The following is a 24,146-nucleotide window of genomic DNA, read 5'->3' as shown; positions in this document are numbered from 1 at the left end:
ATTAATTACAAACAGACCTTAAACTACAAATATTTATATGTTTATAGAAAATTTATATATATATAATAAAATAGAGATGGTTTCGTGGGACCTGTTTCTCGACGGGAAATTTCCATCCCCGTTTCGCTTTTAATTGCAAGGTGGGAGAGGAGAAATACTCCACGAAGATGGGGATGAGAGAGTCTCTACCCCGTTGCCAACCCTACAAATTAGAGAAAAAAACACTTAAGAGGCCAACAAAATGTAATTTTCCCAATTATTTATTACAGGGTGGAGTCAAAATTGGGCGAAACAATAGATTCTTTTTACCAGAAAAGGAAAACAGAGGAGTGAAGAAGCGAAAGGTTAACTTGAAAGTTGGAAATGGAGGGATTGGAAATATAAAAAAATGGGAGTGCCCGAAAAAAGGCAAGAGAGAGAGCGACTGATGCTGTACCTCACTGCCTGCAATAAATACTTTTCATTGTCCCTAATCTACTTTCCTCTTTCCTCTTATTTTTCTCCTTCTCTTCCCTCTCCTCTCTTTTTCTCTCTTTCTCCCTCTCTTCTCTGGTTTGGATGTTTGTATTTACTGCGTTAGGTCAAGCATTTATTTGCAGCTTTCGGAGTAATTCCATATTCTGTTTCTCATTCCATCAATCAGGTAATCCATTTCTCTCCTTTTTCTTACTCACCCAGACAGATCCATTTCTTTTCTAATTGTTTGTGGGTTTTTATTCTTTCTGCTGTATACTGTGCTAGAAGCTTTTTGTGGGGGTGTATTATTTCTTGAGGATTCAATTATGGAGTACCCTTTTCCTAATTTGAGCTACTACTGTGTTTTTGATGATGGGTTTTCTGTTTCTTGCTGTTTTAGGACCGTTTTGCTTTGTTTTGTCGAATTCGGTTTAGTTTAGGGTGGAAATGGGGTTTTAGTCATTGTTAAAAGGTAGTGATTTAGAAGGTTAGTTTGGACTCTGGTGGTTCTTCTTGAGTTAATTATTCGAAATGTCGTATCCCATTTTCGTGAAAACAGGGCTGGTTTGAATCTCTTCTGGGTGTTGGATATTTCATTCCTTTTTTTATGTAGGATCTGAAAGGATGTTTAGTTTGGGTCTGTTTTATTCAATGAGCGATCTTGATTTATTAGATGCTGAGAAGCATTCCATGCAGGAGGTTGTTTCTGCATGAAGTTTAGTATCAGTTCTCTTATGTAGCTGCAGAGGTTGTTATGTGCTGTGATTACCATAACCATGTTCTGATAAGCGTCAATTAACGAGTAGAACTTCCATTGATTAAAACCGAGGAGATAGAATGAAATAAATGAACGAAAAAGTCTCTTATCAATGAATCAACCAGTAGAAGAAATGATTAATCTGGGAAGCCAAACCGATAGCTTTTATCTGCGTAGTCTTGTTAACTATGAAGTGGAAAATATTCAACATTAAAGGGTAATCAGCCCATTTAGAGGTAACGAAGGAGTTGCTTCTGTTGAATTTTTCTGATTTTTGTTTGACAAATACAGGTTGTGAACTATTATTTCAAGTGACTTGGCCTTTTCCCCTGTAACATGTGTTTCTCTTCTTAATTATTGAATACTATCCAAAGTGTTTCCTTTTCCATTTGTCCCTGCTACCACTTTGTAGATTGTTGAAATGGATATTGGACTAATTTTTATTGTTTTTAAAAAGTTATCACAACTTTGGACTATTTTGCTGTAGGCTCAGACTACAATACTTTTCTGAAACTGATGGGTGTAACTAGGCTATAAGAAACAATTCAATAGATAAGTTTGGAATTCCAACAAAAATTTGAAGCTTATAAAGAAATTTGTAATACTGTCCAGAAAAGTTCAAAGACCAACCAAAAAATAACTGAACAAGACAAGTTCGGCGGGAGCAAACTTTAATAATTACCCTTGAGATAATTAACAACATTATATAAAATGCAATAATAGTCTCAATTTTTTTTTTAGTTTGGTTTCTTTGGTTACTTGATTGGGGGAGATCCCCCTTCTTTTGATTTTGATTTTCGTTGACTGCTTCTTGTTAGATATGATTGACGACTTAGATTTTCCTCCTTCATTAATCTTTCATTGTTGTTTGTCGTTTAAAATATCGATTTAAATCTTATTTTGTTCCCTATATTTTGAGTGTTGATCCTTCTGTTTTTAGCTTACCTTCCACCGCCGCCCCCCCCCCCCCCAAAAAAAAAAAAAAAAAAAAACTGTTTTGGTCCCTATATATCTAAAAAGTAACCATTTTGGTTTCTGTTTAATTTTTTTTAGTGCCAAAAAAAGTCTATTCCCAAACAAAACTCTTTAATACAAAGTTATGACTACATTGGAAAAAATGTATTGAGTGTAATGTTTGTGTTGATATTGTGATTGAAAACATAGTTGACAAAGAAATGAAGGGACCTAAACTGTCACACTGTTTAAAAATTTAGGGACCAAAATGAGTGTTTGAAAGTACATAGACCAAATTAGAAAAAAGCTAAATATGTAGGGAATTAACATTTTGTAAATACAAAGGCCAAAATAAACCAAAGTTAAAATTACAATGGCCAAAATGGTATTTAAATCTAAAATATTATATGAACTTTTAAGTCTTTATTCATTTGATTGGGATTATCTCCTTTTTCCTTCTTTGGCTTCTTTTTGCCTCTCTCTTTTAATTGTGTAAGTTGGAAATCATGAAGAAGATAATTTTTTTTTTCCTTGACCATGCACATTTCATCTGTAAATCTGATGGAGAGGATCCTAATCATCTTTTCTAGCTTTTTCCTTTTGCTTCCAAACTGTGGGATTGGCCGTGACATAACTTCTGGAATTTCTATGGTTCAAAATGGAGCATAAAGAACAGTGTTTTGATAGAGTTTTTTTTTTAATCTTACCTCCTCCTCCTCCTCCTTCTTATTTTTTTTAAGTTATAGTTTAATTGATCTGAAATTGGAAAGTGTTTTTTTTTTTGTTATTTTTCCGTGGCCGTGGGGGTTTCTTACCTTAATTTTATTTCATCTTGAGGTGTCTCTTTTTAAAAACGTTTGTAGCAGTCATTTTGGATCCTTCATTTTTTTGGGTAGAAGATGTGTTGTGGCAAGATGATTTCTTTACCCCTCTTTATTCCATGGTTTATTGAGTCGGAAAGAAACGGAAAACTTTTGTGGGTTCAGAATAGTCGTTTGTTAGAGATGTAAGACTTAGTGCATTTTGAAGCTTCCCTCTTGATGCATACTACAATCATTTTTTTGTGTTGTAAGTATTACCCATTGTTTTTTATTACCAACAATTGTTGTTCCTTATGGTTATATTGAGTGGAGCTCGTGAAATGATTACCCAAGGGTGAGAAGTTGGAAGCTATGACCTTTTGTCTAGATAGAAAAGCACTTTCATGGCACTAGTGAATTGAGTGGATTGAGGGGTTTGTGCGGGCACTGCCAACTTGACGGGCAAAGCATGAACCACAAGGAATGATTCAAGTAAAGCTTCAACTAAAGGGATGGGTAGGAACATCCATGAAATGATTAACTTAATTCACAAATGGCATGGATGTGCTCTTTTGATTGACAGTTGGCTTGATAATCAATCTCTCAAATGTTTATTCCCTAACGTTTGTAGAATTTTATCGGCAAAGACAACACCGTTCAAGTTATATGGCAAGGTAATGGCTTGCTGGGTGTGTGCTTTGTTATGGGATCGAGGTTTTTTTTTTTTTTTTTTTTAATTATTATTTTTTATTTGACAAGAGGCAATTTCATTGATTAATGAAATAATCTAAAGGATATACAAAAGAAGTGGGATCTTTGGGGTGAGAGAAATAATAGAGTTTTTAGAGGTATGGAGAGGGATCTTATTTATGTTTGGTCCCTTGTGAGGTCTCATGTTTCTCTTTGTGCTTTAATTTCCAAGATCTTTTGTAACTATTCTATAAACAACATTTTACAAAGTTAGAGCCCCTTCATGTAGTGGGGCTTCCTTTTTGTGAGCTTGGTTTCTTTGTATACCTTGTATTCATTCATTTTTTTCCCTCAATGAAAGTTGTTTCAATGAAAAAAAAAAAAAAAAACTGGTATGGTTTCCTAGTTGGCTGAAATCATCTCAGGGTGGTGGTTGAAAAACAAAGCTAGAGTGCTTTGGATGAATCTTGCTGGGAATATTTCTTGGCTTCTTTGGAAAGAGATGCATTGTAGAATGTTTTCAGATAATTCAAGCTCTCTTCTTTCTTTTTGCGACCTTGTACAGTTTATGGCCTTTACTTTGAGTGCCCAATATAGGTTGTTTTGTGACTACTTGATAGACACCATCAAGTTAGATTGAATGGTCTTTTTGTAATGCTTCATTTAGGAGAGGAGATGCATTACCCCTTTGTCCCTTAGGTTGTTTTGGCTGGGCTCTTGCCTCTTGAATAACATTCTCTTGTTTTTTCATAAAAAAAAGGTTGTTTCAAATATGATGAAAAGCTTGTGCCAAAGCATTTGGTGTAAGAGGAAAGAGTTGCAAAATAAATTTGAGATTTAAGAAGGAAATTAATGTATAGATCAGTTGATGGGCATGCAAGAGCCAACGAAGATGTCTGTAGACTTACTAATGTAAGTAAAGATGTATTAAGTTGTCATGAACTTGGTTGTGGGTCGGTGATTTTGGTGAATGATAATGACACAATTTATTCCTTCATCTTAGATGAGTTACTCAAGGAGCACCAGTACAATTAAGTTTCCGAGAAGTACTTCATCATAATGAGATAAGGGAATGAGAATGTGTAAAGTGGTAGTTATATCTTTTTGTCAAAGTAAAAGGTAAAAAACGGTGGAGAACTTCTTATTGCTGCTATTTAATAGCTTGGATGTGATCCTTGGTGTGGAATGACTATCTACATATTGAAGTAGGGATTAATAATGGTTGATTGGAGATAGCTCCAATCAAATTTTAGGGAAGTAGACTATATGAATAGATTTGAATGTGAATGGGGTGTTGTTTTTAAATAGATACAACAAGTACATGTTTGAGACTTTTTTATGTTTATGCCTAACCCTGGGTTGCTCTCTCAAAGTCTTGACTGTGAAACGTATATAGGAATTCAAAGAAAGTAACGAGTCAGTTAGAATCTCTCAAAAGTTTGATGACAAATAGAAGACTACAGGCTAATTTTGGAACGTGGAGGACATATTATAGTGAAATAGTCTTGGTCTACTTAATGGTTCTTTCCTTGCAATGGAAGAAAAGCTTGCCATCTGCAATACTAATTTTTCATTGCAATACGAAGGAGAGTAGGAATGACTACGCAAGCAAAAGCTCCAAACTTATTGCATACATAGTTAAGTTAGCACAAGAATTGTTAGAAGGTAAATTGGTCGGTGACGATTGAAGAGTTGATAAGTTTGCTTCATACTAGAGAAATTTGAGTCACTGTAATTGTCATCAAACATTTCTTCATGTTAGAGAAACGAATAATACTGAACAAAAGGTGACATTTGAACCCAACCGAACCGAATTGACAATGAACTAAGTCAAATTGAACTAGACCTTGAACCAAAGTGGGCCTTGAATTGAACCAAATCATGAATTTAACTGAGATCTAAAAATGCTTCTTCACCTTTCACCTGAATATTGAGCACCGACACAATGGCAAAAACACTTAATTTCTGACCCTTGGTTTGGGGTTGGAGACATGGTTGGGTGAGAGCTAATTTCTTACTAATCACAATCTCCACGGCTTCTCCTTTCTATTTGAAACATAAAATCAGTTCCAATGGAAAACGATTCTTCTAATTCTTCTAAGGATTTAAATTTCTAGGAGGAGAAAATAGAAAAGGAAGTGGACTTGTTAACTTTCAGGGAGACTAGGACTTTCCAACTCTGTAACCATAGTAAATTGGAGAGAACAATAATATTATGTGATATTCAAATATGTAGAACCTAAATTTTCTTATATAGCAGAAAGACTTCTACATCATAAGGAAAAAATAAAGATAATAAAGTCTAAATATTGAGAGCTAATATTTATAGAATTATAAAGATTAAACATTCCAACAGTTCATTAGGGAAAGCAGCTCAAGACATGACGGGACGTGGCATTTTTAGGTTACAAAGGATGCATTGGGTGCTGAATCCAAAATCCAAATCTTGGTACAAATCCTAGATTTGTAATTCATACATGTAATTCATCATTCATCTTTTAAACTAAGTATAAATCTTTATCCAACGACATCCCTTCTTTACAGTACACTAAGAAGTAAGAATGCACGGTTCATTTGGACAAATCATTTTGGAGAGTGTTGTAAGGAGTAAAGGGTGGATGTGTGTAAAATTGGCCAAAGGTTTCTCCAAGGATAGACATAAATCTTAGACCAGTCACTGGGGGAGCACGTTCTGGTAACCACAACCAAATTATACATTCCCTCACCGTCCTGTCAGAAACAGGTCAGAAACCCACTTGCGTTTATCTTTATAGAAGGACCCTCTTTCTCTTATTGGTTCTTGAATTGCTTGGGCAAATGACATAGAAGACGTATGATTGGGGGATTTTGATATTTTCCCAAATCTTTTGTTTCCTAGGAAATTTTTATGTTGTTCTTTTCAAATCTTTCCTACTCAACTCCTTTGAACCAGCAGAACCAAGATGTGCTTTTTTCCGAACCATTTTTTGATAGTTAAATTTTCTTTGTGAAGCTTCCCTTTGAGCGTTTTTCTAATAATGATACCATAGTTGATTAGATGTCCTAATTTGTTTTTAGATTATCTGGAGGGACAAAGATCAAGGAAATATCATGAATCTATGGGACTTGCCCAAAGTCAACAGATTAAGCCAAGGATATTTGATATTTTTTCAAGAATCTTAAATTTACCATCTTTAGAAGGTTATTAAAAGCTACTTGCAACTCTTTATGCTACTTTTCCTTCTTCCCAGTGGGAGAGGGGGGGTAGGATAGTTCCAAAGGCAGTGAAGAGAACTTGGCTAGAACTGTTCCATAGGAGACAGACAAATAGATAAAAGTGGATGGACGTACTGAGGAGAGAGCGAGAAGGGAAGCTGTAGTAATATTAGCTTCATGGACTTGATTTATATATTTGGCATAAGCAGTAAAAGCATTTGACTATTTATACTATCTGCTAGGTATTACACCTTTTTTTTTTTTTTTTTTTTTGGGTTGGAAACGAGTTATTGCACTGTCAATATTAGTTACTTCTTAGCATCTAAACTGTCTAGTGTAGGGTTAACATATGATTGCTGATTACGGCCTTTGTTGAGTTCTAAGGTAATTGATGTGCCAAAAAAAATAGAAACTCCCTCAAAATGCTTCCATTTCTCCCAATGAAAATGCAGTTTCCAACCATTCTTAATATTTATATTTAATGCTTGGAAAACCAAAATGTAAGCTTAATTTTGTTTTTTGTTTTGACTCAACCTGCTTGCCTGCTTTTTCTTCTTGGAGAGACTTACTTCAAGCAGCTTAAATTTATAAGTCTGTTGACCTATGCATTTGTGACTTTTGTTTCGCTTTCATAGTTATGTGGTACTTTTCTATGAGGGTTTAAATTTGAACTGATTATCTCAATGGATGTCCAGATTTGCTACCTTAAAGTTGTTTTGGTCAAGTGTGCTTCATTGTTAATGTATTAAGTGTGAGCTTACTTATATATCATTATTTTTATTTTTTAGTGATAGATGCCTAATTAGATTAGTAAGTCCAAATTGACGGTTTAACATCTCTCTCTCTTCCCATCACCTTCAGCTCCTTTGCCATGGATGTCACACATTCAGTTGAAACGCTGATTGACTCTACAACCTCTAAGATACAACAGCTTCAGAAAGCATTTGCTGAGCTTGAAAGTCACAAAGCATTAACACTTAACTTGAAATGGAAAGAACTTGAAGAACATTTCCATGGGCTAGAGAAATCCTTGAAGAGGCGTTTTGATGAGTTAGAAGACCAGGAAAAGGAATATGAAACCAAAACAACAGAGGCACGTCAAATGTTAGAGAAGCGGGAAGCTGCTATTTTGGCTAAAGAGCAAGCATCGCTAGAGAGTCTTCAAAAGAAAAGAGATGCTGCGGCATTTGCTGTTGCTAATGCACGAGAGAAGCATAGGAAGGTAGCATCAGAAATGCCTTCTTGCCCTGATGACTATGAAAGTGCAGAACCAAATGTGGTAGATAAACCACCTGATTCTTTGACTAGTGAAAATAACTCAGAAGATTTGAAAGATACTCCCGATGATGATGGACACTTTGGGGTCAAGTCTTATCCTCAGTTAGTACAATTATGTGAAGAGATGGACTCTGCTGGACTGCACAAATTTATATCAGACAATCGGAAGAACCTTGCTGCAATAAGGGAGGAGATTCCATTTGCACTAAAAGCTGCAGCAAACCCCGCCTGCATGGTATTAGACTCCTTGGAAGACTTCTACAGTGGAGAAGTTGCAAATTTGGATGGAAAGAAGAACTCAGATCTACTGGGTTCACGTCGGACCTGCATCATGTTGATGGAGTGTTTAAGCATTTTGCTGAAAACTATGAATGTTAAATCTGTTTCTGAAGTGATGTCAACTGAAGTCAAGGTGCAAGCAAAGAAAATCGCGGGAGAATGGAAACCAAAGTTGGATGCTCTTGATGTGGATGCTAGTAATGGCAACTCATTGGAGGCTCATGCCTTTTTGCAGCTTCTGGATACTTTTGGGATTGCATCTGATTTTAACAACATAGAGTTATCCAGGCTTGTGCCAATGGTCTCCCGTCGCCGTCAAGCAGCTGATTTATGTCGATCTCTAGGCTTATCAGATAAAATGCCAGGTCAGTCTTTCATTCTTATGGACCATGTCTCGACTTATTCAGAGCGCTTTTCTTCAATGTAAGATTGGGTGTTCTGGCCAATCTCAAGTCTCTGTTTTCATAGGGCTTTAATCGTTTTTGACAATTTCTTCCTTTTTAGTCCCAAGTTTTCTAACATTTTATTTTAGTCTCTCATATTTGCATAAAAATTCATTTTTCCATTAGTTTTTTGTATTAAAATTGTTTAATTGAAACCTAACCTAGGCACCTGCTTTATTAATTTTTCTCATGAGTTTCCACATAGAAAAATATATGGATCCACGGATAGGGTTGGTCGTGTGTTGGATCTCAACATTTATTTGGATCTATATTGAATAATTAATTGGGAGGGTCAATCTTAGAAAAAAGAAAATAATGAGAATTAAAATAAGTGTACATGCGACCAAAATGGAAGAAACATTAGGTTTGATGGGCGAAAACGAAATATTTGAAGGTTTAGGAAGTAAAATTAGGACAAGCTTGAACCAAAGCAGGTGTTAATTTTATTTATTTATTTATTTTTACCCCTGGTTTTAAATTTTGTTTTAGTGAATAAAATATTTTCAATCAATGAATGGAGATGCGACATAAATATTTCACTGATACGGTGACACTGTTACAAAAGAAATAAGATCATATTGATATGTAATTACAAAAAACTTTTTTGACGAGCAATGAGCAAAGAAAGGATATAATTACGAAAAGGTGGACATAATTTTCCCCACTAGAGAGCTAAGAAGATAGTAGATTCTTGGCAACCTAATTTAATAGGGTCAAGCGTAATCCCACTTGAATAGTCGAGGTGCGTGCAAGTAGAGCCTAATGAAAAATGATGAGGTGGATATTTATAGAAATTAATATTGTTAATCGAGTTCATTTTTTTCTTTATTCAATTTTAATACTATTATTCAGCAGATTTGATTAAAGGAAGGGCGTAAACAACTCATTCAACCAAAATTTCCCTCCACCCTGAATTGTTTTCTTTTGAAGTTATAAAACCGTAAGCATTGTAAACACCAGCAATATAGGGCATGAGAGATTGTGAAAAATGCCAACACGTTGAAAAAGTTACCATGGTTGCAAGACTGTTATAATTATTCTTGTCTAGAATTAGATATTGACTCTTTCTGATATAGTATTCTTGACCACAGAATGTTGGATAAAGTTTGGATAAGTATATCCAGTTTAGGGTGTTGGATGGAATTCACCTCAACTCTGTTCTTTTCATTCTCTTGTTAATGGTTCCTTCGTTCGTCTTTCTGCAGGTGTCATCGATGTATTGGTTAACAGTGGAAGGCAAATTGATGCAGTGAATTTGGCTTTTGCATTTGAACTTACAGAGCAGTTCTCTCCAGTACCGTTGCTTAAGTCCTATCTAAAGGAGGCAAAGAAAGTGTCTTCACCAGTCAAACCTGGAAATGCATCCCACACTCCACAGGCATGTGATTTTTCCATATTAACCGAGTTTTATTTGATTACTTCATCTGAATCAAAGAATAATGTTAGAATCTCGTATTGGTTACTTGAACTGGAGCATGATAAAATAATTGTAATTATCCTATTCTTTTTTAGGATTAAGACCACCACTATAGCCAGTGGCCTGGCTTCTAACCGTGTAGTAGGTTTTAGAGAATTACCTTATCACTGACACACCAAAAAGTCAAGAAACATAGGGGCAGAAGTTCACAATCATTCAATTACCTTATCACTGACACAAAAAAGTCAAGAAACATAGGGGTAGAAGTTCACATTCATTGTTAATATTTGGTCAAAATAGTTTCACGATTCACCAGAAAGAAATCCACTATGTGAAAAATTGTTACAATCACACAATTTCTCTCCCTGATCCTAATTACAAGAGCATTGTTTCAAAGCTTTGGTACGATTCACCCTTTTCTCCCTCTCAAACTAGAGAATATATAAAATGAATTTAACTAGAGGTAGCACACCAAACTTAAAGTGTTTTTAACTGGGTCAATTTGAAACCAAAGCCATAAACTCCTTTGTAGTACTTTGAGCTCATCACATCCTCGAACAGTTCTGATGTGGGATAACTACTCTTCGAATATTTTTTTCAAAACCCAACACAAAAAAACAAGCTTGATAGATGAAAAGAACTAAAATTTTAAATCATACAAATTCGCAGGGTGTTGGGAAAAAAATAAAAATAGTCAACCAAACAAAACAGTCAAGAATCCTACGAAACTCTCTCACATACACAAAAACAACCAAACCTAAGGCACTAGATTGAAAGCCTCCAACCACCGACTTCAGAACAAAACCCAACGTAAAAACAACCAAGAAAAATTCCGAGCCTGCAAAATTCCAATATTTCTTTTGGTACCAATAGTAATCCCACAATATCATTTTTACTCTGAACATTTTGGTCAGCTACAGTTGACTTGAAATTTCTCCTAGATGGATTTTCCTTTTATTGGAATCAAAAGAATGCACAGGTGTTAGATCCTTTAAATCTGAGTTGTGCGCTATTGTTTTGCCTCCCTCCCAGTGAAACTTCTATTATCATTTCTCTCTCTGTTATATGATGTTTCTTCTTTTCCTTCATTGTTTTGGTACAATTTCAGAATGATGTTAGTGACAGAGAGCTGACCGCCCTTAAGGCCGTAATCAAATGCATTGAAGAGCACAAGCTTGAAGAGCAATACCCTGTGGACCCTCTTCAAAAACGGGTCATCCAACTCGAAAAAGCTAAGGCTGACAAGAAACGGGTGACCGAGGCTACAAAACCTCAACCAAAGCGACCTCGTGCAAACAGTGTGGGTTATGCCCCCGTTGTCAATAACAACAATGTTGCTGACAAGAACTTCTATGGTAGAGTGACAGATAGATACCCACAGTACATGTATGACCGACCATACATGTACCCGACCCCTAACGACAACCATTGCCCATCCCTCTTGGGTTCGGCCATGTACAACATGTCTCCTGCAGCTCATGGAAACTACTTTGGAAATGCTTACCAGTATCAAGCTGCTGCATATCTTCACTGAATCAGACAGATCAATGATTGTAAGAGGTGACTGTGATCCTTCGTTAACTGTTTAGAGTATTAACCCTCAATGGATGTTGGCAGTGTATCAATGAAGTTTAGTAGTAAAACTCAGAAACTTACCCAAAAACCAAAAAAGAGAAAAAGAAAAAAAAGAGACCAAACTGCCTTATTAATTTCTTGTTGTACTGGATGATATTTCAACTCTCTAATATATATGCACAAAACTTTGATGTGTAATATGTTTGTCTGCATAACTTTCTTCATCTTTTTTGTTAGGATTTTTTGTTTTCTGTTAGTATAACGAGTACTTTTTCATTTTCTTTAGTAGTCTAAATACTGATTTGGCAAATGAGCTCACGAGTAAACATGTATGATTGAGTAAATATGGGATCTTTTTGAGTTATTGCTTAGGATATGTTAAGAGGGCAATTCTTATCTTTTTATTTTTAATTCAATTAAATTTATTTATTTATTTTTATTTTTTTAAGAATATCTTTTGGTTTCTCACCCTGACTTGGGATTAGGGACTAAATTGTACCTTCTAGAAAAGTTCTAGTCATACCATCATGTTTTAAAGATTTTACCGTCTTTAAAGTTTCAAGTGGCTTATTTGAAATAAATTTTACTGAAGAATATGAACTACAATTTATAATGGATTTTCTTGGAATTACTTCTAAACTCGCGCACACATTTTTTTTTTTTTTTTTTTTTTTTTTTTTTTTTTTTGCATACTATATCTAGATGTAGCTAGTGCATTTACAAATTTTAATTTGAAAAATTGCTAAAATAGGACAAATTTGAGGTGACTAAAAAGTTTTGGGATGAGTTTTCAAAATAGACCTAGGGTCAAATGGACATGAAATATCCGTTACACAAAATTGTAACTTTCTTCTTTGATTGTCCCTTCTCTAGAGGGATATGGATGGAAGTCTTTTCTACTTTTAACTGGTCTGTAGTTCCTCTAAATGATTTGTAAAATTGGCTTCACCTACTAATCAGTTGGACTCCATTCAAAACTGACAAAGAACGTCTTTGGTTAAGCATCATTTGTATTGTAATGTGGAAGATTTGGAATGAAAGAAATGTTAGAATCTTCCAAGATACGGCTAAGACAGCAAAGGACCTTATTGATACCATCATATAAAGACCTTTTTTTTTAGTTTTCTTCTCTCAAGCTTTCTTGTCATACTCCAAAATTTTTAGTATACTTCGACTTTCCCAATCTCATTTTCTTCTGTGATAAATTTTTGTGATTTCTCTTTATTCTTATAGATTTTTTTGTCTCCTACTTCCATTCATTGTTGAGTTGAGTTAGATTAAAATTTTCTCTGTACAAAACTAGAGATAGACAAATGGTAGCTAGAGATAGAGCGACAGAAGCATGCGTGTGGAGAGGGGAGGCGGCAATGTGCACGTTTGAGAGTGAGAAGGTGGGTTTTTTTTTCCTTCACAAAGGATAAAATAACTATTTCACATTCTTAAAATCCGATAAATCTATTAAATAAAAAACCGACCTAAAACTTTTTTTAACCTCAAGTATTGCCCTATTTTTGGCAATTTCCTTTTTTATGATGTCTTGTAAATCGAAACTTGTATGTTTTTCCATTAATGGCTTCTGGACTTTGCTATGATTGTTGAATTTTGAACTAATTAATGAATGGCATGCGAGAATGTCGGACTTAAAGGTGGAACTAATTATTTGGGAGAATGTTTTTTTTAGGTGTAATTTATTCAATTTTTAGAGAAAACTCTTGATTTTCTGAATGGATTTTGTTTTAATAAAATTTGTGTTAGTCACCTATTTTCATTATTTTTTAAAATTTAATTATTGATTTTTTAGTTCAATTAGAATCTATTGCTAACATGCCACGTCCTAGAATGGAAAGTATAATCTTGTCATAATAATTCCCCTCATGAATCCATATATGTTATAATATAGCTAAAACTAGAAACATGCTTAAGTTTCAACATTCCCATCTCCCCAAGGGGCTTCACATATCTTTAACCACTATATTGCAATTGCTACTTGTCCTTTCCAGCCTCTCTATCAAGATCTCTTGCCATGTTGCCCACTTATTTTTCTTTCTAGTTTTAAATATTTCAATTTAAATATATTTTATAATTGATGTCATTGTCAGGTTTTCCCTTTTAAGGCAAGTGAGATATAAATATAAAGCTTTAAGAGCAAAATCCACAAAAAAAAACCTCATTTTTTAAATAGTTATTATTCAAGATTTAGAATCCACATATTCAAGAATTGATATTCTTCCCTAGAATTCACTTTTTGTTAAAAGGTGAAATGTCCATTCAAAAAACTGACAAATAATGTGCAATACAAACTTCGACTGTGTTTACTTATTATGAATAGCAATGTGAAATTGAAAATCATTATCACTTCTTCTCACAGTTGGTATTTACCATAAGAAACAATTCATTGAATATCAACTCCAAGGCAAATCATGAATCATATTATTCATTATGGAAGTCTAAAGTACTTGCAAAAGAAAAACGAAAAGACAAAACAAATCTATTTTGAATTCTAAACTTATGATTTTTTATTATACTAACGGGGAGACAGAGCTTTGCCCCTATATTTGGGGGCATTCACGCCCTTCCCAAGGGCTAAACTGGAGAGAGATCAATAATTTTTTATATTAAATTCACTTGAAGATTCGAACTTGGGACTTCTAAGCCCGTATGACCAAAGACCCTAAGCCCTTGCCAATGGAGTCACCCTTGGGGGCTTGTGAACCCTATTTTTCTTTACTTTTATCATTATATCCCACATAAAATTTAGATCGATTTCGATCTCAAACAAAAGTAAAGTAAAATCAATATTCATAATACACTTCTTAGATTATATGCCCAAAATAATTCTACTAAAGCTAACGATAGTAAGCCATATGTCTGGAAGACATGAAAGGAGACGAACCAAAAGGAGAAATGTTCTTTTGAGTGTTGGATGGAGGGTGAATTGGCTGCTTCTTCTTCTTCTCAAGTTTGGTTTCAGCACGCAACCAAGTCTCAACCACAGAAAGCAAATTGGCACAAATTTTCAACTCATCAACTTCAGATAACTTCTCTGACTTTCTTAGCTCACCATCTTGAATATATGCCAGATGAGTTGCCCATGTCTCCAGTCCATCAAATATGTGAGTTGCATAAACAATTGTAGCTCCCCTCTGTCACAAAAAACAGCCAGTTCATCAATTACTCTCATAGCCAGTTCAAGGGTAATGATCGTTTTTGTTTTTGTTTCTTTGAGAAGAAACTGAATTTTGTAGATGATTGAAGTTTCAATGAGGGGAGGTGAAATGCACTCCCAACCCAGAAGAACTTACGAAGAGTTGGAAGGAGAGTGTGATTACAAAAAGGGCTATTCATAATAATTTTGAGAGTTCAGTATTCTTTTTCCACAATGACATCAGAAATTATGACGGTGGAGGTGGATTTTTGAACCTTCAACCTCTAGGGTATTAAAAGCCTTAACCAGGTTGGTGGGGCATCATCAATATCATGATGAGTCATACCATCATCTCAATTTCCAACTCAGAATGAAATTCTGGATGTGAAAGATGACTAGAGAGCAGAATTACATCTTCCATTCTGGATGATATTGCCATTTAACACAATTCATGGCGAATAATTTGGCACACATATTAAGTACTTATAGTTTTGAAAAGAATTCAATACCTGGTCACACTCTTCCTTCAAGAAGTCCAGAAGGTCCATCCTCGTGACGACATCAAGGTCAACTGTGACCTCATCTAATAAGAGAACCTGCAAAGCAAAATTATTAACTGAAAATTAGCAGACAATGAAGCTGTTGCAAATTTCCACAAACGTGAGAACAGGAGTCAGCCCAATATGGAAATGCTCTATGGGAACTTTTAAAACAATTGGTCCAGAAATTGGACATAGTGAAAGAATGGGCTCCATTATCAGGGTACACTTAATAGCCCTACAGTCCACAGTAAGCGACAAGTAAATATTTAATACCTTAAAAGGATGCAACAGGCCCATGCAGATTTGCACCCGACGACGTTGCCCATCGGATACCTTATGCATTCGCCACTGGAGATCAATATCAAGGAGGTCAATCAACCTCTCTCTCCTTTCAGGATCCGTTCCTTCAACTATCAACATAAATAAGGGGTAGTAATTTGTACAGGTTTGCAACCAATAGAAAGAAAAAAATGTATACATCTTATTAAATTGAACCAAGTATGTGAAAATTTAATTCCAGAATGCAAGAGAACTAAAGCATTAATAGGATAGTTAGAGCAAGGATGGAATTCAGGAAGAGGGAAACTACAGGCTAAAGAAATCAGAATTTAGGGCTATAAGAGAGGGACAGTAGTTGGATAAAACCAAATTCATAAAGAAGATGAAAAAATTGCACACATGAGATGGAAACAAAACCAAGTCAGACCAATCAAGCAAAACTGCACGGCTGGAACTTATATACCGTTGAGGAAAAGTATTGCAAAATGGCAAAAAGGCCACAAAAACACCAGAGAAGAGGAGCAAAAGCTGCTGAGAACTTAGGTTGGGATGGTTATACGAAGCTAGAATCAAAAGCTGAAAAAACATGTTGAGAAAGAGAACATCAATGGCAACAGGTACAAAACAGATCAAACAGTGGTGTTATGAATGTACGTACCCAAAGACCCTCGAGGAGATCAAATTAGGAGGGAAAGGATTTCCAGCAATGGTGAAACTGGGTGGACAGGATTAAAATCACAGTGCCTTTGGCAGAGTAGCGTTAGAAAGAAGGTTTAGCGTGAAGAAGGGAGCAGAGGCATATGGATGAGTCAAAACATTCGTGATGGGATGGAAATCGAAGCTTAAATGCCCATATTAGAAGTCCTGAGGTGGGCCAAGTAGTGGCTCTTTCTGAACAATCAAACTATCAAAGAAATCAGAAATGGTCATTATACGTGATCCATTTACACTATATATCTATGTTTGTTATCGCTTGAAATTTTTTTTCATAGATGTCGTCCAAATTTGCTAGCAAATTGGAAAGAACCATGACCAAAAGAAAAAAAACCAAACAAATAAAAGAAAAAAAATTCTCAACCAATTTCACTAATAAAAGAGATGTAACCTTGGTCCTAAGTTTTGTCCGCAGGCAATTCCACCATTAGAAAAGCAACCAAGATGAGACACAATATCATACAATGTCCTCAATTTGCAAAAGAATTAAAGAAGACACGGCCAAGAAGTAAGAATGAAAGAAACAAACTCTTGACTATCAGATTTTTATTTGGAGATGGGCCATATCCGTCTAGGAACTTATGTGTTGTGGAGAGACCATGTTAGCATTCATAATGTTAAGCTCATTGGAACTTGGAAATGCCATCAGTTGTAGATCTTAATATGACGGCAGAGTCCGACCTATGAACCTGACTTTCATAAGTTTGAGAAGTTATTGGTTGGGTTACTTGATGGTCGTGAGAATTGTGTTTCCAGTGAGAGTGGGGGGACTCAGAAACTCAATATGGTAATGTAGAAAAACTAACTTTAGCGAAAAAATGAAACAATACAAGGACACTCCAAAAAAAAAAGAAACCCACAAAAGGAGCCTATTAGAGAAAGGGAGAATAAGACCTAATGAACAATTATGAAAAGACTGTCACCGATAGCAAAGAGAACATAGAACCTAAAGAAGGACCCAACGTCGCTAAGACCCCTCTCAAGTCCTCTAAAGGAAGAATGTGGGGGTTCGATATGAGAGAATAGACTATGAACGATTAAGAAGTTTGGTTGATTGAACTATTGTGGTAAAAGGATATTTCTGTCCAATGCAGATTTCCTACTTTACACACATAACTTCAAGTAGCGTTAGAGATAAGCTTCTAGATACCATGCCTTTTTACATTCTCATTTCTTGCAAAAAGAAGGAACCTAAAAGAGTATACCAGCATTTTCGTTTCTTCACTTGAACATAATTCACACCCTCCGGAAAAGGAGGATTTCAGGAGGAGACTAAGAACAGGGTTGCTTAAGGGGAATATCTTTATTATATTAGTCATAACTACTGAGTTAGCTAGAAGGGGTTTTTCTAGGGTGAAGATTGTTGTAATAGAGTATTCCAAGTAGCTCAGCACTAGATGAGTAGGGGAAGGTTCTTAACCATCTTTTGTACTCTTTCCTTTATTAAGACAAATATCAATTTGCTTCCTCTCAGTATCCTTAGATACCCCTGACTAGAGGAAGAAAAAAAAAAAATCTACTCCCCACATGAATATAGGAAACATAATGAAAGGTCACAGTTAAAATACCCCAGGCAGCAAATATAATACAATTGAACACAGCCCACCTCCAAATATCATATGTTCAGCAGAAAAATCTCCCTGTAACGCAACCTCTCCCTGAGTTTTCAAAAAAGAAGGGTTACATTCAGCATTAGAAAGTTCATCCATGTTCTTGCAAGAGACAAATTGAGGGTAAACAGTTACTGTTTAGGCTTAAGAAACAGAAAAATAATCAATGGTAACATGTTATAGCATAACCAATGCTAAATGTTCTGAGAGCTCAGAGCTCAAACCAGATGAATGTCTAAGAAAACTATATTGAGTTGGTAATCTACCGCCACTGAAGTAGAGGTGAGGGTTACACCATGGACCACTGAGAATTCTAAAACAATCAAATTATAGGAAATCAACTGAAATTTGTGAAGTGAAATGCAGGATTGTGTCTTTATAATGTGCCAAAGACATTGGATGCTACATTTGAGACAGTCGGAGCAACATTGTGTCCATACTTCTCGAAAGATACTTGTTTCATATCTCGACATGGACAACGCTATCTATGCAATACAGCAGCTTAAAACTTAAACAAGAAGTGGAAGTAAAGTACTCACCGCAGAGCTAACGGTTTTACTCCAAGATCCTCCCAAGTAGGCCAAATCACCACTACATACAAGTTGAGTGTCATGAAAAGCTGAACCATTTAGAACACGGACAACATCTCTTCCTCCAACCATATGTTTGCCGGCCAAAATTTTCAGCAAAGTCGTCTTCCCTGCACAAAAGTGGATAACATGTATCAAATCATAAAGATCTGCCATGGGGACCAATACTTTTTCTGTAATATTTGGAATCTGCCTGCCCCGAGAGCATGGAAGTAGCCATAAATTTTATATGATTTTCTTAATCTAAGAGAAGCTGAGAGGGGGAACCTCCTTCGCTCCGCCCTTGGACCAGCAGCAATAAACAGAAGAATTTGGTTAACATGGAGCAGTACGAGTACAATAAATGGAAGGCTAAAAATCGAATTTGGTGACAAAGAAAAGACACCAGAGACTAGAATAAAACCTCAAAACATTACAAATACGACCTCACAAAAAGGCTCTCACAGTCTGATAACCATCCAAAATAATTACGCACGGTAGACTTCCTATGATAAATTACAGAAACAACACGAATTCATTAGCATTTTAATGGGTTACTAACTGCACTTCATTCAATTCCACAAATAGGGGCTGGAAAAATTAAAATGATTTCGTACTTCACTTCCTCCTCGGATTCATATTTTAACCCAAAATTCTTACAGTGAACCAAACGAGAAAGAAAGTGGAGTACCAGATCCATTGGCGCCAACGAGAAGACATCGAGATCCAGAGCCAATCTGGAGATTGAACTCCACGAAAAGAGGAGAATCACATTCATAAGAAAATTGCATCCCTTGTACCTTGATGCCGGTGGAACTCTTCTCATCTACAACTTCACTACCATGATTTCTTCCGTTGTCCGCCATTTCTGCAGAGAAAAATTTAGGAAGATGAAGAATTGCCCAGAAAATTTAAAGACCCTTGTGAGGAATTAGCGTTTGGTGGGTGATTCTTCAAAAGTAGCGAACATGGTAGTTGGGAGATTGTAAAGGGAAGGCCAAATTGGTTGGGTGTGAAGTTGAGGCTAGGATTTGATGCGCCATTGAAAGTTGAAACTCAACGTGGCATATGTTGCGATCAAAGAAACTGGAATTTCATCACATTGAAAGTGTTAGATGTCTTCCAAGTTCGCGGGAAATTGTGCGCACCGTCTTCTTAATTACAAGACACCAAAGTTAAAGTTAGGGAAGAGACTTTTGTTTTATTATTATTTATTAGGAAAATTATTTCGGATAACAAAAACGGTTGAAAATATTAAAAAAAAAAATGTAAAATTCTAGAACTTATCAATTATACATATGGATTTTATGTTTGTCCATGTTTATAAGAATTTTTTAATGTCTATCATTAATATATTCTGAAATTTTGTTATATTTTGTAAATGTTTTTGTTCAGTTTTCTATATTTGAAGACAAACCATTATTATTAATTAATTAATTAATTATTGATTTTATATTATTTTATTTATTGTTGTGGAGGCCGCCACAAAGTTACCATGATTAGCTTTATGGAAGTGTTTGTAGTTCTAATTTGGAATGAGTTGAGTAGACTATAATTATCCTTTCAACTTTATAATATGTTAAGAAAATGGACAAGGAGGTATTTGGGATAAGAAGTGAAATAGTGAAGAGTAGAGATTTATGAAATCTAAAGAGTTAGTGAATTCATAGGGACCCATAGAGCAAAGAGTTGATAAAATATAAAATTGATGTTTTTTAGTTCTGGAACCTATCAACTTTTTGGGCTAAACAACGAATGAAGTTCACAATTCCTACTTCCCAACTTCTTGGGTCAAATACACCCTTAGGTTATTTTAACTTTAATTTTTTGCTACATAACACTATTTACAAGTTATATCACGTTTACCCCACTGAAAATGTAATAAATCAATGGTAATATGAAGGTGGGTCTCATTTAATTACTTTTGGTGTTGCTTACTTGTGTTCTACATTTGTACTGATACATGGGACTCATTTCCAAATTTGTAATAAACATGCAAATTGATTGATGAGCGGAGTGTGCTCAATCTAATTGCGTTTAAAAATTACGCTGTAACATTACCATTACCATGCATTACAAGAAATCTGGCTTTTTGAGACAAAAAATTCGCTGCTAAAAATAAAATTTTGTTGCAAAAAATTTTTAGCGACTAATTTAGATCGTCGCAAGTTATGGTCGCTAAAGGCCAGTCGTTGAATGTATTTTGCGACTTTTTGGAAGAAAACATTGCATCATGCGACGATATGAGGAAAAAGTCGCATTATGCAACGTTTACTACAACATGTGACGTTTACTAAACATATTTACAAAGTTTCTATGTTTGTTTTGCTCAATGTTGTATGTTCTTGATGTAATAATCGATGTTTTAGTTACGTTACAAATTTTAATAATATTTTAAAAAAATATATTGCAGTGCAACTTAATCATACTATATATTAAAATATATTTATAAAATTCACCATATCCACTATCAAAAAAAAAAAAAAAAAGTCCACAATTAGTGATCTTAAAAAAAAAAAAGTCCAAAATATAGTCATCACCAACAAGCTCCAATTTAGTCCTGCACGCATAATTAGATACATATCAAATTATTTTCAAATAAAATTCACATATTTTCAACAATATCAAAAGTTAAATATCAAACTTAGACAAATTCATTGTTTACATATAAAATGATTAATCCATTTTATATTATGAATCGTAAGTCGGTCTAGAACATAATTATCACAAACTTAATTCACATAATTTCAAACCTAATTATCACAAAAAACTCATCATGTTATAACAAATATAAATTCTCAAACACTCCCCCCTCTCCCAATCACCTTTTTCGCACAACGACAAATATGAAATATCTGTCGAGTAAATCACATAATAACAAACATATAAACATCTTCCACAAGTAATAAATCGCATAATAACAAACATATAAACATCTTCCACAAATAAAAAAACCACACATCCCCCTTTTGAGAATGTTTTTGGTTCACAATGTTAACCACTTGCTCAAAATTTCCTCTGTTTTAGAACCAATGTTTCTTTTTTAAATATACAAATTTTGTCAGGTTATTGAAACTAGATTTGCGACCAAACTAAGCCATGGTTTTGGGAAGAACATGGAAAAAGCTTATCTCCAATTCATCTACGTCAATCTTTTCACAAAATTACATTCTCCATCTTCTCTATTAAAGGTCGATGCCTACATGAATTTGGTTAGTTCCACTCCTAAAGTAATCAACCCCTAAAGTAATAATTTTGTATATCAAAGCCTTTGAGATAAATTTGGACAAGAAACTCATAGAAATTCCACTCCATTGACTAGATTTAAGAAATAGAGAAGAAATTAAAGGTCTGATTTTTTTTTTGTAGCGATTATGGTTATCGTTACGGTTACCATTATTATTATTATTCCAGAGAAAAAATTATACATTTTGACCCCTTTACTATGACCATTACCATTTGAGTCTCAGAAATAATAGTAACGGTAATGATAATAATAAATTTGACAAAATTTATAATTTTAAGTAAACACGATAAAAAGCAATCCAATGATATTTGCGATTCAGGTTCATTATAATTGATCTATCAATGAATTTCTGTTGTGATTATACTAATTTTCATTACGGTTTGGTAAACGTGACCTTAGTTGTTAAAATAACTAACTCTCCCTTTCTCCAATATTTCCAATGACTCGATCTGTTAGTGGCAAACTTTGATGAACATCTCTCGCAGCTAACTCCAATGAAAGCCACCTTTGATGCTTAATTTCGACAACGACCACCTCCAGTGACTAGCTTTAGAAGGGGCCGATTGATTGAATTAAAAGTTAATGGGAGCGATTGTAACAAACCTAATAATTCATGGGTGATTTGTGCAATTTTCTCTAAAGTAAAAAAGTTTGTGTGTATATAAAAAAAATAGACATTCATAAAATTGAATTAGAGAATAAGATAATAAATAACCAAAGAACAACGATTTATATATCGTAATTCAATTCATATGATGTGATAAATTATTTTAGTACTGCAAGCTCCGTTTTTAAAAAACAAGTTTGATAAACCCTTCCTAACCTGCTATTGAATGATAACCTTCCATTTTGTTTGAATAATGTATATAAGTTACAATATTTTTTGCAATGATTTAGAAAATTAGTTGCTTTTGTACATCTTCATATTTGGAGTTTTATTCCTCGATCAATTAATATTTAGTCTAATCTTATATATTTTGTTCATTTTCAATAGAATTGGTACATCTCAAAATGAACGAATGAATAGAGAATAAGGTAACTTAAAATCTAGCACATATTCACAAAATTGGTATATCTCCAAAATGATCAAATGGGAGAATAACGTAATTTAAGGTCCGTTTAATAACGTTCTCGTTTCCTATTTCTTGTTTCTTGTTTTTTAAGAACAAGAAACAAAAATATGTTTAATAATTATTATTGTTTTCCGTTTCTTGAAAAAAAAAAAAATAGAAGCTTGTTTGATAATTTTTTTTTTTTTTTTGTAATAATATAATATAAAAAAGATATGTCACATTAAACATCAAAAAATAAATTATCAAAATTTTATACCATCTAATATAAATGTTGCCCAAATTTGATAACCATTTTTTGTTTCTCATTTCTCATATTTTTCGCTTAACCTTCTTTCTTATTTTAAAGTTTAAATATAATTTAATTATGCATATATATATAGTAGGATGCATTAAAATATAAAAAATAGTTATAAAACATTTAGATTATTAAATACACATAAGTTCCGATGTAAGAATAATAAGTATAATGTAATTGTTTTTATCATTCATATATTACTAAATTTTTTTATGCAATATTATTTTTCATTCAAGTCATTTTTCTTATGTTGACTCAATGCAACTTAATTATATTATTATGTAAATGTCTTGTTGTAAAATATTAAAGTAAACCTTAATATCTTAATAAACAAAATTGTAAAATTTTCACCAAATTTTCGATGTACTAAAAATAATAGTTTAAAATTTAAAATAATAGATAAACAGGCATATTTCATAATTTAAAATTTAAAATTCAAAATTCAAAAAATATTTAAATATACCTATTGAAAGTTTGAAATCTGAAAATTAAAATAATATTTACGACTATATTGGAAAATTTAAAATTCAAAATTCAAAAAATATTTAAATATACCTATTGAAAGTTTGAAATCTGAAAATTAAAATAATATTTACGACTATATTGGAAAATTTAAAATGCAAAATTAAAATAACACATACATATTAAAAAGAAAGAAAGAAAAAAAAATAACACCTAAGATTTGAACACAAAACATGAAGTAGGGGTGTAAATAGGTTGAATTGAGTTGGGTTGAAGATGTTTTTTTGGACCAATCCGAAAATTTGGGCTGGTTGTATTGGCAACCCAAAAGGTCCAAATAAAGTCTCCAACCCAACCCAATCAAAC

The 24,146-nt window shown here is 34.0% G+C and overlaps 2 protein-coding genes across 3 annotated transcripts; one reads left to right on the top strand and one right to left on the bottom strand.

Annotated features, from left to right (window-relative positions):
- The first annotated feature begins 458 nt into the window (after positions 1-458).
- LOC120084913 (FRIGIDA-like protein 3) lies at positions 459-12,042 on the top strand. 2 transcript variants are annotated; one of them, XM_039040724.1, is made up of 4 exons: positions 459-643; positions 7,714-8,774; positions 10,058-10,230; positions 11,378-12,042. In XM_039040724.1, the coding sequence occupies exons 2-4, from the start codon at positions 7,724-7,726 to the stop codon at positions 11,801-11,803; spliced, it is 1,650 nt and encodes a 549-aa protein (XP_038896652.1). In that variant the 5' UTR covers positions 459-643; positions 7,714-7,723; the 3' UTR covers positions 11,804-12,042. The 2 variants fall into 2 exon arrangements, with proteins under 2 accessions (XP_038896652.1, XP_038896651.1); XM_039040723.1 differs by lacking the exon at positions 459-643 and adding an exon at positions 2,717-3,641.
- A 2,293-nt stretch (positions 12,043-14,335) lies between these two features.
- On the bottom strand, positions 14,336-19,860 carry LOC120087004 (ABC transporter I family member 19-like). Its single transcript, XM_039043846.1, has 6 exons — positions 19,395-19,860; positions 18,674-18,834; positions 18,131-18,182; positions 15,805-15,941; positions 15,499-15,585; positions 14,336-14,987 (listed from the first exon to the last, which is right to left on the bottom strand). Exons 1-6 carry the CDS (start codon positions 19,567-19,569, stop codon positions 14,691-14,693), a joined length of 909 nt encoding a protein of 302 aa, XP_038899774.1. The 5' UTR covers positions 19,570-19,860; the 3' UTR covers positions 14,336-14,690.
- Between the last annotated feature and the right edge of the window lie 4,286 nt (positions 19,861-24,146).

The sequence above is a fragment of the Benincasa hispida genome, chromosome 9 (assembly GCF_009727055.1).
Source record: "Benincasa hispida cultivar B227 chromosome 9, ASM972705v1, whole genome shotgun sequence".
In the NCBI taxonomy this organism is placed as follows: Eukaryota; Viridiplantae; Streptophyta; class Magnoliopsida; order Cucurbitales; family Cucurbitaceae; genus Benincasa; species Benincasa hispida.
This window is presented reverse-complemented; position numbering and strand designations above follow the sequence as displayed.